Source organism: Gracilinanus agilis, chromosome 2 (genome assembly GCF_016433145.1).
Source record: "Gracilinanus agilis isolate LMUSP501 chromosome 2, AgileGrace, whole genome shotgun sequence".
NCBI classification, from domain to species: Eukaryota; Metazoa; Chordata; class Mammalia; order Didelphimorphia; family Didelphidae; genus Gracilinanus; species Gracilinanus agilis.
The window spans coordinates 489,902,551-489,925,018 of record NC_058131.1 but is presented as its reverse complement, the minus strand read 5'-3'; the positions used below and the strand labels follow the sequence as shown (position 1 = coordinate 489,925,018).

At 34.8% G+C, this 22,468-nt stretch overlaps 1 protein-coding gene across 1 annotated transcript in view; it reads left to right on the top strand.

Moving 5' to 3' along the window:
• Positions 1-10,053: 10,053 nt before the first annotated feature.
• Positions 10,054-22,468, top strand: part of SEL1L (SEL1L adaptor subunit of ERAD E3 ubiquitin ligase) — a gene marked incomplete at its 5' end in the record, with an annotated part of 58,750 nt that continues 46,335 nt past the window's right edge. Inside the window, 2 exons of the mRNA XM_044659983.1 lie at positions 10,054-10,104; positions 11,392-11,623. Coding sequence (XP_044515918.1) covers positions 10,054-10,104; positions 11,392-11,623 — 283 coding nt within the window. The remainder of the gene's footprint in view (positions 10,105-11,391; positions 11,624-22,468) is intronic.

Below are 22,468 nucleotides of genomic sequence, written 5' to 3'. Positions count from 1 at the left end.
CTTTTTTACATGACAGTTACATAATTTTCTTAACATGAAAGGGTATGTGACAGATTAAAACAATATACATATATGCAGAAAGATAACTCATAAAAATTCAGTTGGCTGCAGGGTAGTTAATGCTCTTGGAATAAGATTAAATCTTATAGACTTTCTTCATAGTAGAAATTTAGATTACTTTTGCCTTTGATTTGTTTAAAATACAGGTTTATATGATACTTTATAAAAGTTTAAATGCCCAGATGTTGAAAAAAATCTACCTACCTGTCGATAGTCTAACTTCCTTCAGGTTTTCTGTTTTTGCCAATTTTATTTCTAATTCTGCTTTGAAGGATCAAAATACTGCTCTTATCTTGTACAAGACACATATATTTGGCAACATAGTCAGTATTCAAAGGTTCATTTGTCATTTATAAATACTAGCTAAAATGTCTTTATTCAGAGATAAAAGTGGTTTTCTTCCATTTATTTTTAAAAAAATAATACAAAATAATTGTAGGACAGATGGTCTTTTTTTTTCTTGAACTGTCACAGGCTCTGATAATTTATAGAGATATAGATCCTCATCTTAAAAATGAAAGCTTCTTGTGAGTTATTTTTGTTTGTTTCTATTGTTAAATGTTTCAGATTGTTTGTTTCTAAGTTGTATGGACCAGCCCTTTCCACTACAGGCCAGTTAGCAAGGAGATTAAAATAATGTTTAACCAATTTCTCAAGTTTTAGACAACTAAGAGGCAGTATATAGCAGTGAAAAGAACATTAGCTCTACAATTGGAGGAGTTGGTTCCAAATCCTGTCTTATTGTACAATCAGTATGGCCTTAGATAAATCACTTAACTTCTCTTTTTTAAAGTCATTAAGCAGTAATGAAGTCCCTACTGTGTACCAGCACTGTGTTAAGCCCTGTGGGGAAAGTCTGTTTCCCCTTATATAAAATGAAAAGCTTGTGCTCTATGATTTGTGAGGGATCCTCTCAGTTTTAGATATCTCTTATCTATCTATGGCCTTAGGAGCTGTTAACTTTGTTGTTGTTAACTCTTACAACATAGTTTCCTTTGGAACATTATTTTAAAAAAAAAAAACAAAACATGTTTTGTTTTGTTTTTTTTCCCAGAAATGCCTAACCTAAGATACCTGCCTCAATAGCTGGCAACTGCTTTGTTGTGTTCAGTTGTAGTACAGCTCTTCATGACCCCCTGGATCATAGCTGTCCATGGGTTTTCTTGGCAAAGATACTAGAGTGATTTTCTATTTCCTTCTCCATTGGAGCCTTTTGTCAGATAGTCAAAGGTTAAATGACGACTTGCACAGGGTCACACTGCTATGAGGTGTCTGAAGCTGGATTGAAACTCAGATCTTCTGACTCCAGGCCCAGTGTTCTACCTACTGAGCTACCAGCTGCCTCTACTGACTTTTTTAGATTTTTGCTTTATTATTCTATCTAGCTATATTTAAAGTAATTCATGAAATGATTTGAACTGTCCTACCAGTGATATTATTTTTTAATATTCCGCTGAAATGGTCGAACCTCAAATCTAATTGCCCCTGTCACAAATAAACAGCAGAAACTATAAAACCTGCATAAATTCAGAGAGTTCAGAACAGGATCCTGGGAAATGTTGCTGCTTATTATCTATGGAGAACACGGCAAAGGCTCCCAGAATCATTTTACAGAAGAAGAAACTGAGACCCAAAAAGGGAAAGTAACTTGCTGCTAACATATAGCTAACAAGCTAGGGTTTGAATCGATTCCAAAAAAAATAGTACTTTTTATCTTAGATTTATATCCTGACTTCCCCTCCTCCAAAATGCTATCATTAATGCTTCCATCATCCCTGTGACAGGAAAGAACAGTGGTATCCTATTTTTTTACATAGTAGGGAATCAAAGTATAGAGAGCCTTACTATTTAACCAAGATCAGTGGTATAGCAAAGAATGGACAGATCGCTTTTTGTTTGTTTGTTTGTTTTTAAACCCTTAACTTCTGTGTATTGGCTCCTTGGTGGAAGAGTGGTAAGGATGGTCAGTGGGAGTGAAGTGACTTGCCCAGGGTCACACAGCTGGGAAGTGTCTGAGGCCGGATTTGAACCTAGGACCTTCTGTCTCTAGGCCTGACTCTCAATCCACTGAGCTACCCCGCTGCCCCCTGACAGATCGCTTTTTACTACATTATTGTCTCTTCTTTCTTTTTAAAGTTGGTATCAATCAATTTTAATTTATTTGACATAGATTAAATTGTGATCACTTTTCTGTGAAACCATATCAACAGCAATATGCTGCTTTCCTAAATGATTTTAAAAATGTAAATTTTCCTTTTTATCAAAGGAAAATTTACATTTAAAAAAGAATCTTAAACTATTACCTATGATGAAAAATATACTATCATGGATATGATGATATTGAGTGCAAAATCCATAAGTATTGAGTACTACTAACTTATGCCCTAACCATTTTTTCTCTTTGATCTAAGTTCTGATTAACTATGATCTTGAAAAACTAATAATATGGAGTCTCTTTAACTATTCATCAAAAGCATTGTCTTTTTTAAATGGTCCCTCCTTTAAAAGGAACTCCAATAGATTCATTCCCCCTTTGAACATAAAATATCAAAAATTAACAAGTGACTCATTCATCATCATAACAGAATGTCTACTTATTTCAAAAAGAAAATAGCTTATGCTTTGTGAACAGTCTTAACATTACCATCTGGAGTATATTTCTTTCCAGGTTTTAGTAAATGGGTTAAGATCTGTCAATATTTTCTTTACCTGAAACCTGTTAGTGCTTAGTTGTTTCTAAAAAGAGTTGCTGTGCATATGATGCAATAGGGATGAAATCTGGTAACTGAAACTACCATGTATTCTTGTATTCATAAACAAATTTTATTATTGTGACTCCTTGTATTTAGTTCTTACTAACTTTTTTCCCATCCTGTTGGTAAGTATAATTATTTATTTTAAAGTATGTTAACCATCATAATAAATATTTGTTGAATAAGTAGAAGGAAATATGCACATACGTAGGGGATAACCCAAAAAGTTGACTAAAAAGTTTGAAAAATACAGATAATATATTTGTATGCAAAGTACTACTTTTATGTTTCATAAATAAGGGACTCACTTCATAATCAGGCAAGAAGCATCATAGAAATAAGTTTAAACTACAGATTACTTGTAATGCATATTATTAGGAGTTAAATGCAACAAGTTATAGTGATTAACTTTTTTGTTTTTAAATATAAGGAAACATAATAACTGTAACTTGCTGTGGTCATATGTAACTAACTAAAATTATCACTGTAATTATTGATCAAATGATACACTTAAAAATAAAATTTAGACAAATAAGAATATGTATCTGAAAGTTTTCTTTCCTTTGGTAGGTGAAAAGGTAAATATATTCATGAGCTTGCCAAAAATAAATATATTTTAAATGAGTAATCTTTAAAATATCCAAAGAGAAGCTGAAATGGAAAGAAAACATTTGGGCTTCCCCACCTTCATCCTTTTATTTAGCCTACTGTTTTTGTTTGAAACCTTATTTTTAAATTTAACCTTTGGGATAATTTGAGGAGAGGTCAACTTGAAATTTGGAGGAAAGGAGCATTTAATTTTTGCAAATCAATGACTATATTGTCCATGTGTTCTAATTATATAACCAGTAGGGCAAAAACACTGCTTAATGGTTGTCATAAAATGAGAACAATAACCATTACTTAATACTATTTTCATAATTATATTTTACATATCATAAACCTCAGTTATTCAGACTTGTCCAGCTAGTTTATTCAAGGGAAATACTAACACCATGGAGTGGAGTGGCACATATCTATAGTAAATAATGGGATATGTATCTTCAATTAGACTGTTTATAATAAGAATTGTCTCTTGTAAACACTCTGCTTTTGATAACTCAGGCCTAAGGACCATTACCTTGTAGAAGTTCAGAGCAATTTTTTCTGAACTAATTTGACTGTGGAACATTTGGGAGCTTAAAATATTTTGATGGAAGCCTTAACTTGGTTCCTAGGTTGGTAAGAGTATGACCTGGAAATAAAGAAATGAAAAATTTCTGTTAAAAATATTTTGATAAATAATAGTTAATATTTTGATTGGGAAAATATTGATAGAATGAACTTCTGGTAGGCTCTCAGAACATGGCATAGAGAGCCATAGTTCTTTGGAACGTAGTTTGTAAAATCCTGGAATTTGGGAATTACATTGAAAGAAAGACCAAATGACAGCTTTGATAACAAATTTAAAATTTTAGTGAGGTTGACTTTTGAAGTCCCATTTGTTTATCTAATACCAAGATTTCTAAAAGTAATCAAAAGATGTTGTCCAACTGGTCAAGCCTAGTTCAAGTCTATTTGGGGAAGAACCTCATATGGAAAACTCCTGTTTGTTTTTGACAGTTTTTCTGGGCAAGGAAAATGGATGTTTTGGTTAGACAGTGAGCCTTTGCTTGTTGGTTACATAAGAGCTGGAGGGAAAAATGTAATAGCTGAAGGAAGCAAAAAGTAGCAAGAAAACTTAGGGAAGAATAGTGTCAGGAAAGCCAAAGTAATCAGTTTGAATGAAGAAGCAAGAGCTATTTCTCCTCTACTGGAATTATTACTTATTTAATAAATAAATAACTCAGGCCTAAGGACCATTACCTTGTAGAAGTTCAGAGCAATTTTTTCTGAACTAATTTGACTGTGGAACATTTGGAAGCTTAAAATCAGACTATTGATTTCTTAATAAAGAGACTAACAGCAAATCTCTGTAGGACGTTAAGTGGGTTACTGTTTATTACCACCTTTTGGTTCTGCAATAGTAGAGTCTAGAGCACAATTAGTAAAAATCTACTTTTCTTAGTTGTTTAGTGAGTCCCATATCTTTGCAAATAGAAAAGTGAAACTGCATACAATTATCCATAGTTTAAAAATTATCTCAATTTTAAAACATTTTTGTACAAAATTCTTTATTTTCCCATATTTCTATTTAGTCACCAAATATTTGTTATGCATATTGTTCCTAAATATATAGAGCTATACTTTTCCCTATAGCCTTAATCTTTAAATTCTAGTTTTATGTTGCTGATTACCTGATGGGTATCTCTACCTGCATGTCCCAAAAGGCATCAGTTCATCTTAGCCTAAATAGATCACTATCTTCCCTAATGAACACATCTTTCCTCTAAATTTCCTTAATTTTATTAAGATGCTACCATTCTTTGAATCACCTACATGTGCTACATCTAAATCATTCTTGATTTCTTCTACTTCCTTCCCTGAACCCTATATGCAATAAGTTGCCCATTCTTGCCAATTCTACCTCCCAAGTCTTTGACATCTGTCCCCTTACATCCTCTATCTTGGGTCAGCCCTCTACAATTACAACATAGCCTCCTAATTGATCTCCCTGATTCTAGTCTCTCCACTATTCAATTATAGTCAGATCTGACCATGCCATTCCTGTGCTCCAGAAACTTCAGTGGCACCCCCATTGCCTCCAGTATAAAATGCAAATCCATCCTAATAGTTAAAAAATTTTCCTCTGTCTAGTTTCCACCTTGTTTACTTGATTTATTTAATATTGTTCTCCTTCATTCTACTTATAGACAAACCAGCCTATTAGTCGTTCCCCAAACTCAACATTTCATTTTCTGTCTCAGTGCAACTCCAGTCCATTTCTGAAATAACTGTTACCTTTCTTCAAGGCTCAGCTGAGATGCTATCTCCCACCAAAGTTTTTCCTGGCTTATCTACCCCACCTAATGCACCTCAGTTTGTTAATACTTTCTCTCTCCAGAAATGACTTTGTAATTACTTATGTGTATATATATTATATTCCTTGGTAGAATGCAGTCTATTTGATATTATAGACCATTTTGATTTTGTTTTTTGTGTCCCTAGCACCTAACACAATGCCTTAAACATAGGAGGTATTTAACGACAATTTGTTCAATTGTTGAATTGTCTCGTATTTGAAATGTGCTTTATTAGTTTGTCAGGGAAAAAGAAAGATATATGATCCTATCTTGAGAAACAGTCTCAATTTAATAAGTAGTAAAATACTGAAAAAGGAAGCTAATTTTATGCCTAGCAGAGTTAAAAAAAAAAAAAGAGGCAAAAAGTCAAGGAAGTTAATTCTTTGAACATCTTGATTTTTATAACCTTACACATTCATATTCTAATTTGTATTGTATTAATCTTATAAATATCACCCTTGAAGGTAGATTGTGTGCTTTGAAGGCAGGACCTTGTCTTATAAATTATAAGACCAGATCCTTCTGCCCCCAGGATCTTGTACTTTGCACAGCACTTAGTTGGCACTTGATAAATGTTAGAATGAGTGAAAAATTAATGATTTGTCAGGTAGGATATGTGGGAAATAATGATATTAAGCCAGAGGAACTCTTATGACTTTTGTCTTACCATGAGATACCTCTTCTGGGATAATAACCATTGGCTGAATAAATTAATTTTTAACAGTCCCTGGTGTTGTGCTAAGTATTGAATGAATTAATAATAAAGCATTTATTAAGTACTTACTATGTGCATGGCACTGTGTCAAGTGCTAGGGATGCAAATGCAAGTAAGACAACTGCGACCCTCAAGAGGTTTATATTCTAATGGGGGAAATAACATAATGGGGAGCTAAAAGAATGTGGGGGATATTGGAGATATTAAGAAAAATAAGACCTGGATTCTTTCCTCAAGGAATTTATTGTCTCATGAATGAGATAAGTTGTGTGTCTCCCCCTCAGAATCAAAGCAAAATAGAACACAAGTTCTAGAGATGAGGTGCAGTGGCCCTGACCTATTGAATAACAGAATCCAAAAAAGATTTCAACAAGTCTAGAATGAAGGTGTAAATATAAGAAGATCAAATCTAATGGGGATTGTTTTATTAAGAGTGGGATTGTTTTATTAATGTGGGAGGCATGAGGTGCAACTTAATGTTAGAGAGTTACCTTTGGAAACAGGACCATCTGGGTTCAGTTGATTCTAAGATGAAAAGTAAAAGGTTTTTTTGTTTGTTTGTTTGTTTTGAAAGAAAATTCAGAATTTTCTTTCAAAAGAAAAGACAATTCCTGCTCTCAAAATCCTGGTATTCTAATAGAGACTACCCATATGGAAGGTTTCTTCTATAAGATAAACAAAAAGTTTCAGTGACTCCTGGCAAAATGGCATTTCCACTAATAAAATCTTACCATTTTCTGATATTGAACTGTTGATAGTGCCAAGAACTGCAGTGTCAAGAACTTTCTTTTCTGGGACTTCAGTAGCTTTGACTATAGCACTTGCAGAAGTAGTTGCCAGGCTGCATCTCCACAGGGGTTACTTCCCTAGATGACAGCTGCAGGCACTGGACTAGAAGCATTGCTATACCCAAGGATCTTAGGTTTCAGGGTACTGAGTTGTCTTCATCAGAGTCTATGGGGAGATTGTGGTAGTGGTAGTAGTGGTGTGATTTGCCTGGCATATGCTGGCTTCCATCTTCCTTCATGGGTTTGGTTCTGGGGACCACATTTTAAGAAGGATGTTGGAGGCAATTAAGTGGCTCTGTGAGTAGAGAATCATACCTGGAGTTGAGAGGACCTGAATTCAGATGTGGTCTCAGATACTTCCTAGCCATGTGACCCTAGGTAAATTGCTTAAACTCAACTGCCTAGCCCTTACCACTCTTTTGCCTTGGAACTGGTACTTAGTATCAAGGTCTAGAGCAGTGGTTCCCAAACTTTTTTGGCCTACCGCCCCCTTTCCAGAAAAAATATTACTTAGCCCCCTGGAAATTAATTTTAAAAAAAATGTTAAAGCAATTAATAGGAAAGATAAATGCACCTGTGGCCATCACCGCCTCCCTAGATCACTGCAGCATCCATTAGGGGGCAGTAGCGCCCACTTTGGGAATCACTGATCTAGACAGAAGGTAAGGATTATTTTAAAAAAGAAAATTTTAAAAGGATATTCTATATGTATCGCTTTAAAGTTTGTAGATTGCTTTACATGTGCTGCTTCATTTGAACCTCACATAAAGGAGGTATCACAGATATTCTCACTTTAAAGATGAAGAAATTGAGATGCAGAGATATTAAATGATTAAGATGGTCACATAGAAAGTGTCATGGCTCTTTTTCCAGTGCTCTATCCACAGATGCTTAGCTTTTTGAAGAGAAGGCTCTGACACTGGGAAGGAGGAGATAGGGGAGAGTGAGAGAATACAATAGCTAATGACAAATATTTGAAAGGTCACATGTCATATGGAAGGTAGATTAGGACCTAAGGTCAGAACTAAAGTATGAGCAATAGATGGAATTTGCAATGTGGCTAATTTAGGTTTATTGTTAAAAAAAAAAAAAAACTTTTAGCAAATAGCTGTCCTCAAGATTTAGCTGTCTTGGTTATGGACGTTTTCAGGTAAAAACTGGAATGTCATTTGTCAAGGGTATCATAAGGGAGATTCTTGCCTAGGTACAAGTTGAATGAGCTGACCTCTGGGTTCCTTTCCCACTTCGAACTTCAGTGAGAAGAGATTCTGACTGGCAGGGTTCTCAGTGAGGCCTTCATGGAGGAAGTCGCATTTTGAGCTTGAAGTATAAGAATTTAACTAAGGAAGATTAGCAAAAAGGATATTCCAAGCAATGTGAGCAAAAAAAACAGAGATGGGAAAGTACTATAGTTATTCAAAGGTCATTGAATAATTAGGTTTAGTTAGTGTGAAGCATATGTGGTATGAAATAAAGGTGGAAGGCAGGGTAGAAGCAGATTTTTGGAATGTCTTTAATGCTGGGATAAATTTTGCTTGAGCCCATCAGAAGTTTTTAATCAGTTTACAAATGACATATAGGTTGGATTAACATGAGGGGAAACTGGAGGTAGAGACTGGTTAAGAGGCCTCACAGTAGACAAATGGGAAGCAATAAGAATTTGAACTATGGTGGTGGTAATGGAAATGGAAATGAAGATACCTATACAGGAGGTACTGTCAAGATAGATTGACATTATATAAGTACTGAATGGAGTGGATCTTGGCAGAATTGTGGTACCCTTGACAGAATCATAATGGTTGGGAAAAGACGCACATTGTAACGAAAGACTACTGTTAGATATATTTACCTAGAGCTATAGACAGGACAATTGAGTCTGCAACTTCCATAAATAGTTGGAAATGTGATTCTGGAACTTGAAAGTGGTCAAATCTAAAGAAATAGGTTTTTTTGTTTGTTTGTTTTTAATTTTTTTAAAACCCTTAACTTCTGTGTATTAACTCCAAGGCAGAAGAGTGGTAAGGGTGGGCAATGGGGGTCAAGTGACTTGCCCAGGGTGACACAGCTAGGAAGTTTCTGAGGCCTGATTTGAACCTAGGACATCCCATCTCTAGACCTGACTCTCAATCCACTGAGCTACCCAGTTGCCCCAGAAAGAGGGTTTTTTTAATCACCTACATAGAGGTGAAAGTTGAAGAAGGTCATCAAAATCATCAAAAGAAAGGGAAGAAAGGGGCTGAATGCCTGGGAAATGCTTATATTAAAGAAATGGAAGAAGGAAAAATGCCAAAGAAAGAGACTGAGATGGAGTGGTTAAAAAGTTAAAACCAAGCCAAAAGAAGAAAGTACTGGAAGAGGAAAGAGGGACAGGAGTTATTGCATAATGTCATTTGCTGCCAAAAGAGGTCAAGAAGGGAAAATTCCTGGGAAAGACCAATGGCTTTGATAATTAAAAGAGTAGTTTCATTGCAATAACAAGCTTAGAAGAAGCTTAAAAGTTGATAGTGAGCTGGTAGTGAAGAAATAGGCATGATTAGTATAGGTCACTCGGTCATGAAATTTGACAATAAAAGGGAAATGAGTAGAATAGAAACTTATGGAGCAGCAGAGTTAAGAGAACCTTTTTTTAAAAAATGTTTTTATTTCATTCCAGGCTACTCACTTGAAATTCTTAATTATGTCAGGCACTGATTATCCAGTTTGTGGATATTATTTTGACATGCTTGTTAAATGTTTAACCTTAGAAATTCCATAATTTTCCAGCAAGAAAGCTTATAATGATTGACTTTATTTAAACTTTTTTTACAGATGAAGAAGGCGGTCAGGATGAATCCTTAGATTCAAAGGTATGAACTAAACATCTTCACTATATTTGCTGCTATTTAGCTAGTTTGTCAACAATAAGCATTTCTTATGTAACTACTATGTCTTAAGAGCTTGGGGATGCAAAGAAAGTCTAAAAGCAGTCTTTGCTCTCAAGAATTTCATAGTCTAATGATAGAAACAACTTGCAGATAACTATTACAAGCAAAATATATAGAGGATGAGTGGGGGATTATTTGTTTTAAGGGTTTGCACAATACAAGTAGAGAAGATATAAGGAATCTGCATTTATATGATAAGTAGAATTATAATTTTCTTAAGTGGTAACGGTAACACTTGCCCTTTTGCCAGAAAACATTAAATTTGCCTTATAAGTATTGAGTTTAGGTATGACACCAGGACAAGAGAAGTATCTTAGATGGAGCCAATAGAACAATGGAGGTGTTATCTTTCTTTTCTGAAAACAAAAATAAACTTTCCTTTTTTCAAAAATATTGGTCATTCTCTACTAGCAGCAATGCAGTGATCCAGGACAATTCTGAGGGACTTATGAGAAAGAATGCTATCCACATCCAGAGAAAGAACTGTGGGAGTAGAAACACAGAAGAAAAACATTTGCTTGGTCACATGATTCAATGGGGATATGATTGGGCATGTAGACTCTAAATGATCACTCTATTGCAAATATTGGTAATATGGAAATAGGTTTTGAACAATGATACATGTAAAACCCAGTGGAATTGCTCATTGGCTACGGAAGCAGGGAGAGAGTAGGGGAAGGAAAGAACATGAATTATGTAACCATGGCAAAATATTCTAAATCAATCAAATAAATAAATAAATTTAAGGGAGCAAAATATTAGTCATGTTAATTCTACCTGAATTTTTAAAGCACTTACCATGTGGAAGGCATGAGATTTAGTTCGATCAGTGGATAGAGTCAGCCTTGGAGTCAGGACTACTTGGATCCAATTCCTATCCAATCTGACATATAACTGAATACATTTTTTAAAATATTAGGAAAAGAATTAATATTATTTTACTGTCAATTTAAAAAGATGCTAGTAAATATAAAGAATCATAAAGGAAATTAGCCAAAAAGATGGCTCAAAGGATAACAATCTCTTCTAAATCTAAGTTAACAAAACCTGTCAGATTAGTCTAACTATAACACATGCCAAATACACATTACACTCCTGAAAAGGAGACCTTTGAAGGGAAAACATATCAATATACACTAGAAAATAATTTCATGAAATTAATGTACTAAAAATATATTTACCGTGAAACTTTTGTTTGATACTTCTCAGACTTCTTTGCCATCAGAAGAAACAGTAAAAGATCATGCCACAGCAGCCCGAGTTGTAGCTGGTCAGATCTTCATTGACTCAGAAGAACCAGAATTAGAACCTCCTGCCAAAGAGAACAGCTTCAAGAGCCAGGAGGGAGATGTTGAAAGTATTATAGAAGAAACCAGCTCCCTAGAAATGCCAAATCTAGAAAACAAGGACTTAGAAGAAAGTGAAGAAGTATTGAAATCAGGTATAATGTTGCTTCCCAAAGGTTTTTCTCCAGATGTAGAAAGCAGAATAGATTTGCTTATATTTTAAAGAAGTAAAAGAATGTTTGCAAGGGTGAAGGGGGTGTTGTTGTTTTTTTTGTTTGTTTCCAGATTACATGTTGATAACAATTTTTAAGAATTGTTTTCTGACATTTTGTAATCCATGTTCTCTCCCTCCTAGCCTTCCTCAAAATGGCAGGTAATATGATATAGGCGGTATATATATTATTATGTAATGCTTATTTCCATGTTTGTCATGGTATGAAACAAGTCATCTAGAGCTTATGCTAGAGCTGTGATGGTGAATCTATAGCACATGTGCCAAAGATGACACACAGACCTCTCTGTGGGTACATGCAGGCCCCCTGTTTGGCAGCTGGGAGCCTGGCCCCATCTCTGAATGCAGGGAATAGGGCACTCAAGACTCCCTTCACCATCGCAGCAGAGCTTGGCCCCGGCTTGACCAGCCAGCAGCCCTGTCCCTAAATGGGGGTGGGTGGGAGGGGGGGAGTAGAAAGAGGCACTCAAGCCTCCCTCCACAGTCATGGAGGAATATGGCCAGCCCATGGCAGGCATCACAGCCTTGCCCCTGAACTGGGGGCAGGGTGGGGACTCAAGCCTCCTAACCTCTCTCCATGGTGGAACTCAGTGGAGGGGCAGGGCATGGGGTACCTAAAAAGTTCTAAAATGTTCACCATCACTGCACTAGAGAAACATTCATGTAGGAAATAAAGTGAAGAATAGTATGCTTCAATTTACATTTGAACACCATCAGTTCCTTCTCTGGTAATGGGCATTTTTCATCATGAGTCCCTTGGAATTGTCCTGGAGCCTTTTATTGCTGATAATAAGTCATTCATAGTTATTCATTGTACATATTATTGTTATTGTGTAAATGTTTGCAGTTTTTTTTTTAAACCCTTGTACTTTTCGGTGTATTGTCTCATAGGTGGAAGAGTGGTAAGGGTGGGCAATGGGGGTCAAGTGACTTGCCCAGGGTCACACAACTGGGAAGTGGCTGAGGCCGGGTTTGAACCTAGGACCTCCTGTCTCTAGGCCTGACTCTCACTCCACTGAACTACCCAGCTGCCCTAATGTTTGCAGTTTTTGCTCAATATCATACACAAAATTTGGGCCCAGGAAACCTGTGTTTAAATCCCAGTTTTGAATTTCCAGCTTTTTGGAAGGAAAACTTTCACTTAACCATATAGTCTTAGTGAACTGGTTTATTCATTGATTCCCAAGCACAATCTATGCTTTTCCACCTCCACACATTTGCTCACATCACTTTCTGTGTCTACAGTGTCCTCTATCACTTTCTACCCATTCTTTATAGACCAGTTTACACAGTCCCTCTACAATAAGGTTTTCCATAAACCTTGTAATCTCTCCTTTGTCCAAAGTTTCCTATCCCTTCTAGTCTTTCTTATTCATGCAGTATGTAAATAATATAATTACTTAAGTGTGCATTTTATCTCAGTGCCTACCCCAGTACTTTAGCAAGTTCTCAGTAAAAATCAAATTGATAAATTTAAGTAATATATGTAAAGCATTTTGAAAACCTTAAGACATTTTATAAATATTAGCTTCTATTATCATTATTGTTCTTAGGCTAAACTGTAAATATAAACTTTAATCTTTTTTCCTTTGGATTATCCTTTTTGAACACTTATGACTTCTCTAAGAAATATGCATTGTGTTCTTGATTGGTTACAATTTTCCTAAACCATTAACTTCAAATGGGAAGAAAGGTCACGTTTGTCAAAGTGTTGTTGTTGACAAAAATTTTTAAGCAACTCTTTTATGCAGACTATTGTACTATGCACTAGGGCAGATACAAAGATAAAGATACTGGGTCTATCAAAGAATTTATAGTCCACTGAGGAGGGAAAAAAGCACATCCTCGTCATTATCACCATAGCTGGCATTTATAGAACACTTCTTGCAAAGCACCTACAAACATTATCTCATTAGACCTTCAAAACAGCTTCTTGAGGTAGGTAGAGTAGGTATTATTATCCCTGTTTTAGAAATTTTGATGAAAATAATATAGCACATACCTATATTACTACCTAAAAAGTTTGCAGAGTGCTACATAAATGTTAGCTATGATTGTTAGCATTTTGCAGATGAGGAAACTGTATTTCCTATGGTCACAGAGTGTCAGAGACAGGATATTTTCCTGATTCTTGTCCAGTATTCTTTTGCCTGCACCACTCACATATAATAATACATTATTCAAAACAAGATACTAATGAATAAAAGACGTACAAAAAGTTATATAAGATCTAAAGAAGGAAAGATAATTTCTGACTGGGTGGGAGAGAAGGAGGGACAATTCAGGGAAAGTTTCATGGAAGAAATAACACTTGTGTTAGGGCTTAAAGAATAAATAAAATCTCTTTTTGCTTCATTTTTATTAATATTTTTTAAAACAGACTTTTTATTTATTTATTTATTTTTGTTATGGATTTTTTCCCTTCTCCCCAACCCCAACTATTGTGAAGGCATGAAAAGCAAAACCCATGGAGCAGGTAGGATCTCAGTAGGCATATATCTAACGGATGCCTCAGAAAAAGAAATGGGGCTGTAATAAAGTATAGATATGTTTAGGGAAGTGTGAATAGTTCTTGGTGCTTTGGTTTTCTTACCAGTATTAGTAGTTTTCTTAAAGTGATTTTTGTTCTACCAACATAATACTTCTTTAAACCTGACTTGGAATATTGACCTTAAGGACATAGTTTATTTTAATTTCTTACGTCCTTGAAATTCATCAGAATAGCAGATTACTTTTTGCATTTTTCTTTGTCTCTATTATTATTATTACTAATCCTTTGATAATTCAAAATATAGAGACCTCCTCCACCAATGCAAATCTAAACCTATCTATGATTCAGTAGTCAGCCTTTGAAATTACTTCATTCATCACTCTGCTGCCAACCTAGAGATGACCTTTCCATACTTGGCTAAGCTTTTCCTCATCTGATGAACATGCAATTTCTCTATAGGCTATACCAAAAACAAACAAACAAACAAACAAACAAAAACCCTTTCTAGCTTAGTAGGACTCACCAAAGCTTGAACTGTGTGTGGCATAGCTTTCAGGAGCCCTTGATCACTATTGCATCATGATGAGGCATTGAACTGTGATTTTAGTGGAAGATTATTATTACTATTAATAAGAACACTTCTTTCTGTAGTAAAAATTGGATTTTTTTTCCAGCACTCAATTATAAGGTGGTTGCAGGAGACAATAATTTGTCCTTTGGGCTAAATTGATTTCCAAATGAGAATGCAAAAACTGACTATAACTACTATAAATTTAAAGGTAATAGACTTAGAACTAGAAGAAACCATGGGAACCATCTAGTCCAACCCCCTCATTTTAAAAAATTTTTATTTTTATTATCATTCAAAATGTACTTCCATGTTGGTTATTGTTGCAAGAGCACATTCATACAAAACCAAAACCCCAAAATAAAACCATAAATACCCTGATATAAAAGATAGTATGCTTTGATTCACATCCATCTGACTCGAACAGTTGTTTTTCTGTAGGTGAATAGCATTCCCAGTCATAAGTCTTTCAGGATTGTCCCAGATTGTTGTATTACTGAGAGTAGCCAAATTTTCAAAGTTGATCATTGTACAATATTTTACCATGTACAATGTTCTCCCAGTTTTGCTTATTTCGCTTTGCATTAGATATTTCTGATGCATCTTTCAGATCCTGCAGATATTTCTAGTTTTTTCTGGAATCATCCTGCTTATCATTTCTTATAGTACAATAGTATTCAATCACCAGCACATATCACAATTTGTTCAGCCATTCCTCAAATGATGGGCATCCTCTCAATTTCCAATTCTTTGCCACCTCAAAAATAGCTGCTATAAATATTTTTGTATAAGTAGGTCCTCTCCCCTTTCCAACGCACCCCACCCCCATTTTATAGATGAGGAAACTGATGCCCATAGAGGAGAAATAACTTGCTCAGGGTCAGATTAATAAATGTTAGGATTAAGGTCATCTTTCCCCTATTAATAGATTTGCCACAATATCAGAAGAGATCCTAAGAATCCATAGTTGTATTATTTTCAGACTACAAGTCAGTAGTCAACCAATAAATAGGAAGCATTTATTCAGTGAAAGCTATATCCCAGGTACTGTGCTAAACACTGGTGATAGAAAGAAAGACATATATCTTCCCTAAAGACCTCCTTCCCTTCATTATTCCATATACCTATACATATGGTCTGAACCTTTTCATGCTAAAATGCCAATTTTTTTGGCAAAAATATAATCAAGATTTACATAAAATGAGAAGACATGGAAATGTCAATCTTTGAATTTTTATTAGACACCTACTATGTTCTAAGCACTTTACCAAGCATTGCATAGCCAAAGAAAAGCAAAAGACAGTCCTTCCTCTTAGAAAACAGGACACAACTACATACAAATACACACGCACACATCGTGTGTATTACATATGATTACCTCCACTTGGAGATAGCTAAATTGGAAATAATCATCAGAGGTAAGGGACTGCTATTAGAGGGATGGGGATCAGCAAAGATTTCTCATAGAAAATAGGATTTTAGCTGGGACTTAAAGGAAGCCAGGGAAACTAGGTGGGCAATAAGCAGGGAGAACATTTCAGGCATGGAGGACAATCAATGAAAATGCTCATAGTCAAGCGGGATAGTGGTAGATAAGAGTACTTACATTGATAAAAATCACAAGTACTTCATAGCAAAATAACTGCAAGTCAGGGACCTTTAAACTTTTCTCAACCATTATGATTTACATTGTTTTTAAATAGGAGACAGAATCATGTTACAGTATGATTAAGAGATAAAGACTGACCTGTAATTTCTTTGGTGTAGGGAATTCCCAAATGAGAAATCTCCCTCATTTAATGTAGGTCAGCACCCAGATCTTTCTCATTCCTAAACCAGTTCTATACACTACACCATATTACCTCTCAATTTTCTTCTTCTTTCTTCTTTCTTCTTTCTTCTCTTTTCTCTCTTCTTTCTCCTCCTCCTCCTTCTCCTTCTTTTTAAACTCTTGCCTTCCATCTTAGAATAAATACTATGAATTGGTTCTAAGGCAGAAGAGTGGTAAGGGCTAGGCAATGAGGGTTAACTGACTTGCCCAGGGTCATACAGCTGGGGAGTGTCTTGAGTCCAAATTTGAACCCAGGACCTCCCATCTCTGGACCTGGCTCTCAATACACTGAGCCACCCAGTTGCCCCCCTCTCAATTTTATTCTTAAGGAAGACAACACAAACTGTCTTATAAAGTTATTACATATATAGTTGTACATCTATCTACAGATCTGTTGGGGTTTGTTAAAAGAGGGCTTGGCAAAGCAGATTATAAAATTTTCTGAGTCAAATCTAAGAAGCATTTGTTAAACGCAACAAGGGCATTACAAAATAAATATAAAAGAATAATCACAAATCCAGAGGAATAATTTCAAGTCAGAGAGGGAGAGCATTTATAGTTAAGAGAATTAGGAAAGGAATAGGCTGGAGTGGATTAGTTGTAATCTGCATTGTTGTGGGGAATATCTACACCAATGAGATCACAGCCTCAGGAGTATGTTGTAGTACAGGTGCAAAGCACTGTGTAGGGACTAAAGACCTCAGTTATCAAAATGAAGATTATAATTCAAAAGTCCTTTAAATTTCCTTTTAGATACTTTAACTTTGTCACAAATCTACAAAAAAGATTCACCCTCAGCATTGTTCTGGTTGGAAAGTTTCAATACAAGAACTGTTAGATTACTTTGACTCATTTTTGTGGTCTACTTTAGTGACACAAAATTTAAACCTTATCTTATACAATGCTTAAAATTCCTGTTCTTTCATGAGCTGGTTTGAACCAAAGGGTTATTCTTCCATTTCAGTAATGGTTAAAAAGAAAATTAAGATTTTTCCTGGAAATAAAATTAGCCTAAAAGTAGAAGACTAGAACACAAACATCTTCCAGCAACATCATGCAAAAAATTAAGAGGAAAAAAGGAGGGAAAAAAAACCTGTAATGGCTGTCTGTTGTTGTGCAGTTGTATCCAACTCTTAGTAACCCCATTTGGGGTTTTCTTTACAGAGATAATGGAGTGGTTTATCATTTCCTTCTCCAGCTCATATCAGAACTGAGGCAAACAGGGTTAGATGATTTGCCTATGGTCACATGCAGCTAAGTAAGTATCTGAGGCCAGATTTGACCTCAGAAGGGTGTGTCTTCCCAGCTCCAGGCCAGACACTATCCACTGCAGCACCTAGCTGCCAAATTTTGACTAAGGAGATTATTTCTTTTAGACTAGCACTTAACTAAAATTCTAGGTTTTCTAAACATGGATTTTTAAAATACACAAAACAAATACTTGAATGCAACCTATCAAAAGTGGTCTACTTTATTAGCAAGGTCTTTTATATTAAATTTCTTCAAGGTCTAGTTCTTTTTCACTAAATTTGTGAGTGGCTTCTTTTGTGCCTTGAGTACATAGGCTATTGTTTTCATTTTTTTGTTACTGTAATAAAATAGATGAGAGTCAATGCTTTAATGGATAAAGAGCTGGCTTCAGAGTCCAGAAGACCTTAGTTTAAGTCCTGACAGTGATACATAGAAGGTTTATGACCCTGGGTAAATCCTTTAACCTCTCAGGGCTCCAAGCAACTATTTTAAGCTTATAAGTTGCTGAACTGTATTAGCAGTTAGTTTTCTCATTAAGGAATTCCCTGTACCAACAAAATCAAATTCCCTTATTAATTAGAAATTAAAATTATTTCTCAAATATAATAAGTTAGAATTGAACTCCCATTAGGGGAATCCTGGTCTTCTGAATTAGGGTTGGATTATTTTCATGCTTCCTAAAAAACACAGTTGAATCACACAAATGCATTACTTTGGTTCAGTTCTTAAGCTTTCTTGTGACATAGAACCCCAAGCCCTCTTGAACAATTCTCAGCTAGTCTTTTGCAATAAATAAATAATAATAATAAGACAACCTCGCAATTTCTATGACACCTGTATATTGTCCCAAGAGATTTCTGTAACATGTTTTCACAACAGTAATATTAAACCCCTCTTTATCTCCTCTTAGCTATTTTATTTATTTTAGCCATGGTTTTCTTTAAATAACGTAAATTGTGTCTTTGTTCAAAGTGTAACTTATTTTTAGAATTTTGTTAAGCTTTCTGAGTACTATAAGATTTCTTCATTAAATTGATGGCTTTTTTTTGTTTTACATTGAATAGTAATGTCCTTAGATATATCTGAATGAGTTAGGTATTCTCTAATTATGTGCATGTGGAAATGTAGTGAGTCTTCAGTTAACCAGCTTAGTTGAGAAATGGATATTGTAGTTTAATTAATTGGGAGAAGAGGGTAAGTAAGGTTTTTATTTCCTCATTTAGTTAAAAATGAACAAAGGACAGAATTTCATGAAAGAATGAGCTTGAAAACCCAAGCTCTATAACTTGCTTCTATAACAGATTCTTAACAAATTTTACATTTAAAAAAATCTGCAGTTTTATTTTTAAATCAATAAGTAAATGACAAGATCAATAAATTCTGTGCTCACAGGTCTCTTGTCAATATCAAAATTATAGTTCTGGAAAAATGTGAGATGTTAAGGATCATTTTTGCCACAACTTCTGAAATTTTTTCTTTCATCATTAAACTCCCAATAATAGAAAACTTAGGTTTTCTCAATTGTTTTCATTAAACCTAACTTGTACCCAGAAAAAATTCTTGTGATACAAACAAATAAGATTTATCTATGCATTAGCTCCTTCAAGGCATTCCTGCTCCAGTACAATTACAGGTCTGATGAAATTAATTCAACTTCCACGGGGTCTAATTTATATCCAAGAGTAGCCATTTGTCCAGAAAGATCTAGTCTTCTAGCTAATATTTAAGAATATTCAGTTCCTTGCTTATAATAGAAGGAGAAAAGATTCTTGTGTTAATTATTTTAAAAGTCTATGCAGGGGGCAGCTGAGTAGCTCAGTGGATTGAGAGTCAGGCCTAGAGACGGGAGGTCTTAGGTTCAAATCTAGCCTCAGACACTACCCAGCTGTGTGACCCTGGGCAAGTCACTTGACCCCTATTGCCTACCCTTACCACTCTTCCACCAAGGAGCCAATGCATAGAAGTTAAGGGTTTAAAAAAAAAAAGTCTATGCACTATTGCAGGAATCTTTCAAAACTATACATTAATTTTTTCGTAGTTCCCAGTGTATCTCCCAATCTTCCAAAGAGCTGTTCTTTATAACAAAGAATAAAAAAGAGGAATAAAATGGTTTAACAGTACTAATGCAGCATACTGAAATTGTCTGACATGATAAGTAATGTCCATGTCCAATAGTTCCCTACCTCTGAAAAAGATTTACCAGGAGGAAATACCTTCTGTATTTCTTCTTTGAAATCAACCTTGTTCATTATAATTTCCATTGCATACAAATTTATTTACTTTGTTGTTCTTTACATTTACATTGCTGTAGTTATTGTGAATATTATTTTCCTGGTTGTTTACTTCACTTTGTATAAGTTCTTATAAGTTTTCTCATGCTTGTCTTTGTTCTACATATTCACAATTCCCTAGACACAGTAATATTCCATTATATTTACATGCCCTAGCTTGTTTAGCCATTCCCCAATTGTTAGAACATCTACTTTGTTTCCAGTTCTTTGTCACTACAAAATGAGCTACTGTTTTTTGATGCATATAGAACCTTTCTTTTTGTCATTTCTCTAAGAGAGATAGGTATAGCAGAAGAACATGTTAGTCACTTCTTCAATTTAGTCACTTCAAAATTATTCCAAATTACTTCCAGAATAACTAGACTGTTTCACAACTCCTCCAAAGTAATATATCAGTTTTTTCACAAATTGTTCCACTTTAGTAAAATAGCCAGGGCTTAGGTACTTCTTTCAGAGGGCTAGATCATATGTATTTCCTTAAATGTATGGCATAGATTTGAAAGAGTTGACTTTGTTTTTTCTCTTGAAGCTTAGACATTTTAATAAAAGGAGGAAACTAGGAATCCTAGTTATTTTTAAAATCATGAAAACTAGTTTGCACCTGTTCTCACTAATTTTATGAACAGTTTCAAACATATTAAATAATTCTAGTTTCATATGATGCAACACTATGGTCTTAAGTGATGCATTTTTAGAGATAGATTGTAGAATATCCAAAGGTCTTAAACCTGGTGTATTAGGAATAAGAAAGCTAAAACTTTGGGCTACACCTGATCAGATTGTTTTAAACTGAAACTCCTCAAAAGAACTTTTTATGTAACTTTTTTTCTGAATAACTATCCAGGTTACTAAAATGGAAACATTTGTTTTCAGTCAGTCATATTCTCTAGAAATATTGGCTTAAGACCAATGTGACCAGTTAGGAAGTGATGCAAAACTGTCCTTAAATGAATAACTAAAGAAATGTTTAGCCCAGAAGAAATGATAATTGCCTTTAAATATATTAAGGGTTGTTAAGTGAAAGAACCTCAGAGGACATAACTAGGATCAATGAACAGTCCAAAAATGGAATGGACTCAGGCCTAGAGCCAGGAGGTACTAGGTTCAAATCTAGCTTCAGATACTTCCTAGCTATGTGACCCTGGGCAAGTCACTTAACCCCCTCATTGCCTAGCTCTTATTGCTCTTCTGCCTTAGAACCAGTGTACAGTATTGATTCTAAGATGAAAGGTAAGGATTTTTTTTTTAATGGAATGGACTACTTTGAGAGTTGGTGATTTTCATATCACTGGAGCTCTTCAAGTAGAACTTATATAACTACTTTTTATAGATTTAGAGATACTTGATTTTTTAAGGTGGAGGTTGAATTGGATCGCTTCTGACTAATTTATTTAGCTCTTAACAGCCTATAATTCCTTGTAAATCCTCAGGTGGAAATTGACCACCTTTTTAAGATTGAAAAATTCTGTTATACTTTCTAGTGTAGCAATTTTCATTCCTGAATTATAACACTGTCGTTAATTGTTTCAAAAGAATATAATCCTAAGGGATGATTTTTAATTAACTGTACTTTAAGACCTTTACCGTATATTATTTATCTTATCATATATTTCACATTTAAAAATAACAAAACTAAAAATGTTATAACTCTAAAATTGCACTATGATAATGATGATAATTTACTGGGCTATGTTATAGACTATGTTGTAAAGTAGAAATAATCACAACTGAACTATTTTCCTTTGGGGAAATGACAAAAAAAATTACTGTATTAATTTATCAAATTTACTTTCATTCCAAGTTTCTGTGTTGTTTTTGGTGTTGAGTAGGCCTGCAGATACTCTACTAAACAAGATTTGGAATGATTACCAGTGTATAGATTCCTTTTTTCCCTTTCATAACATGTTAGAGTTGGAAGGGACCCCAGGAGTTACTTAATCAAAGCTCCTATCTGAACCAAATTCCATCTACAACATTTCCAAAAATATTATTATTAAGTATCTATATCCAGAGGCACTCATTCTATTTCTAGATGGTTTTAGTTAAGACGTTCTTCCTGAAATTCTAATTCTCTTAATAGTGTCACTGAAGACCTTACAAGTAATTTCTTGATAGTACCCACATGCTTTAATGTGATCTGTCATCTCCTTGATTTGAGATTGAAGCTTATCAGTACCTTCTGATCTTGTGTAATTCTTTTCAGTGTTTCCCCATAAACCTGCTATAGAGGCAGTGAAGCTTGAGGCTTTCTTCTAGGTCCTTTTTCAACTATTTCTAAATATAGTGTAGCATATGTGACTGACCTACTTCCTTTTCTTATCATGCCTTTTTCCTCA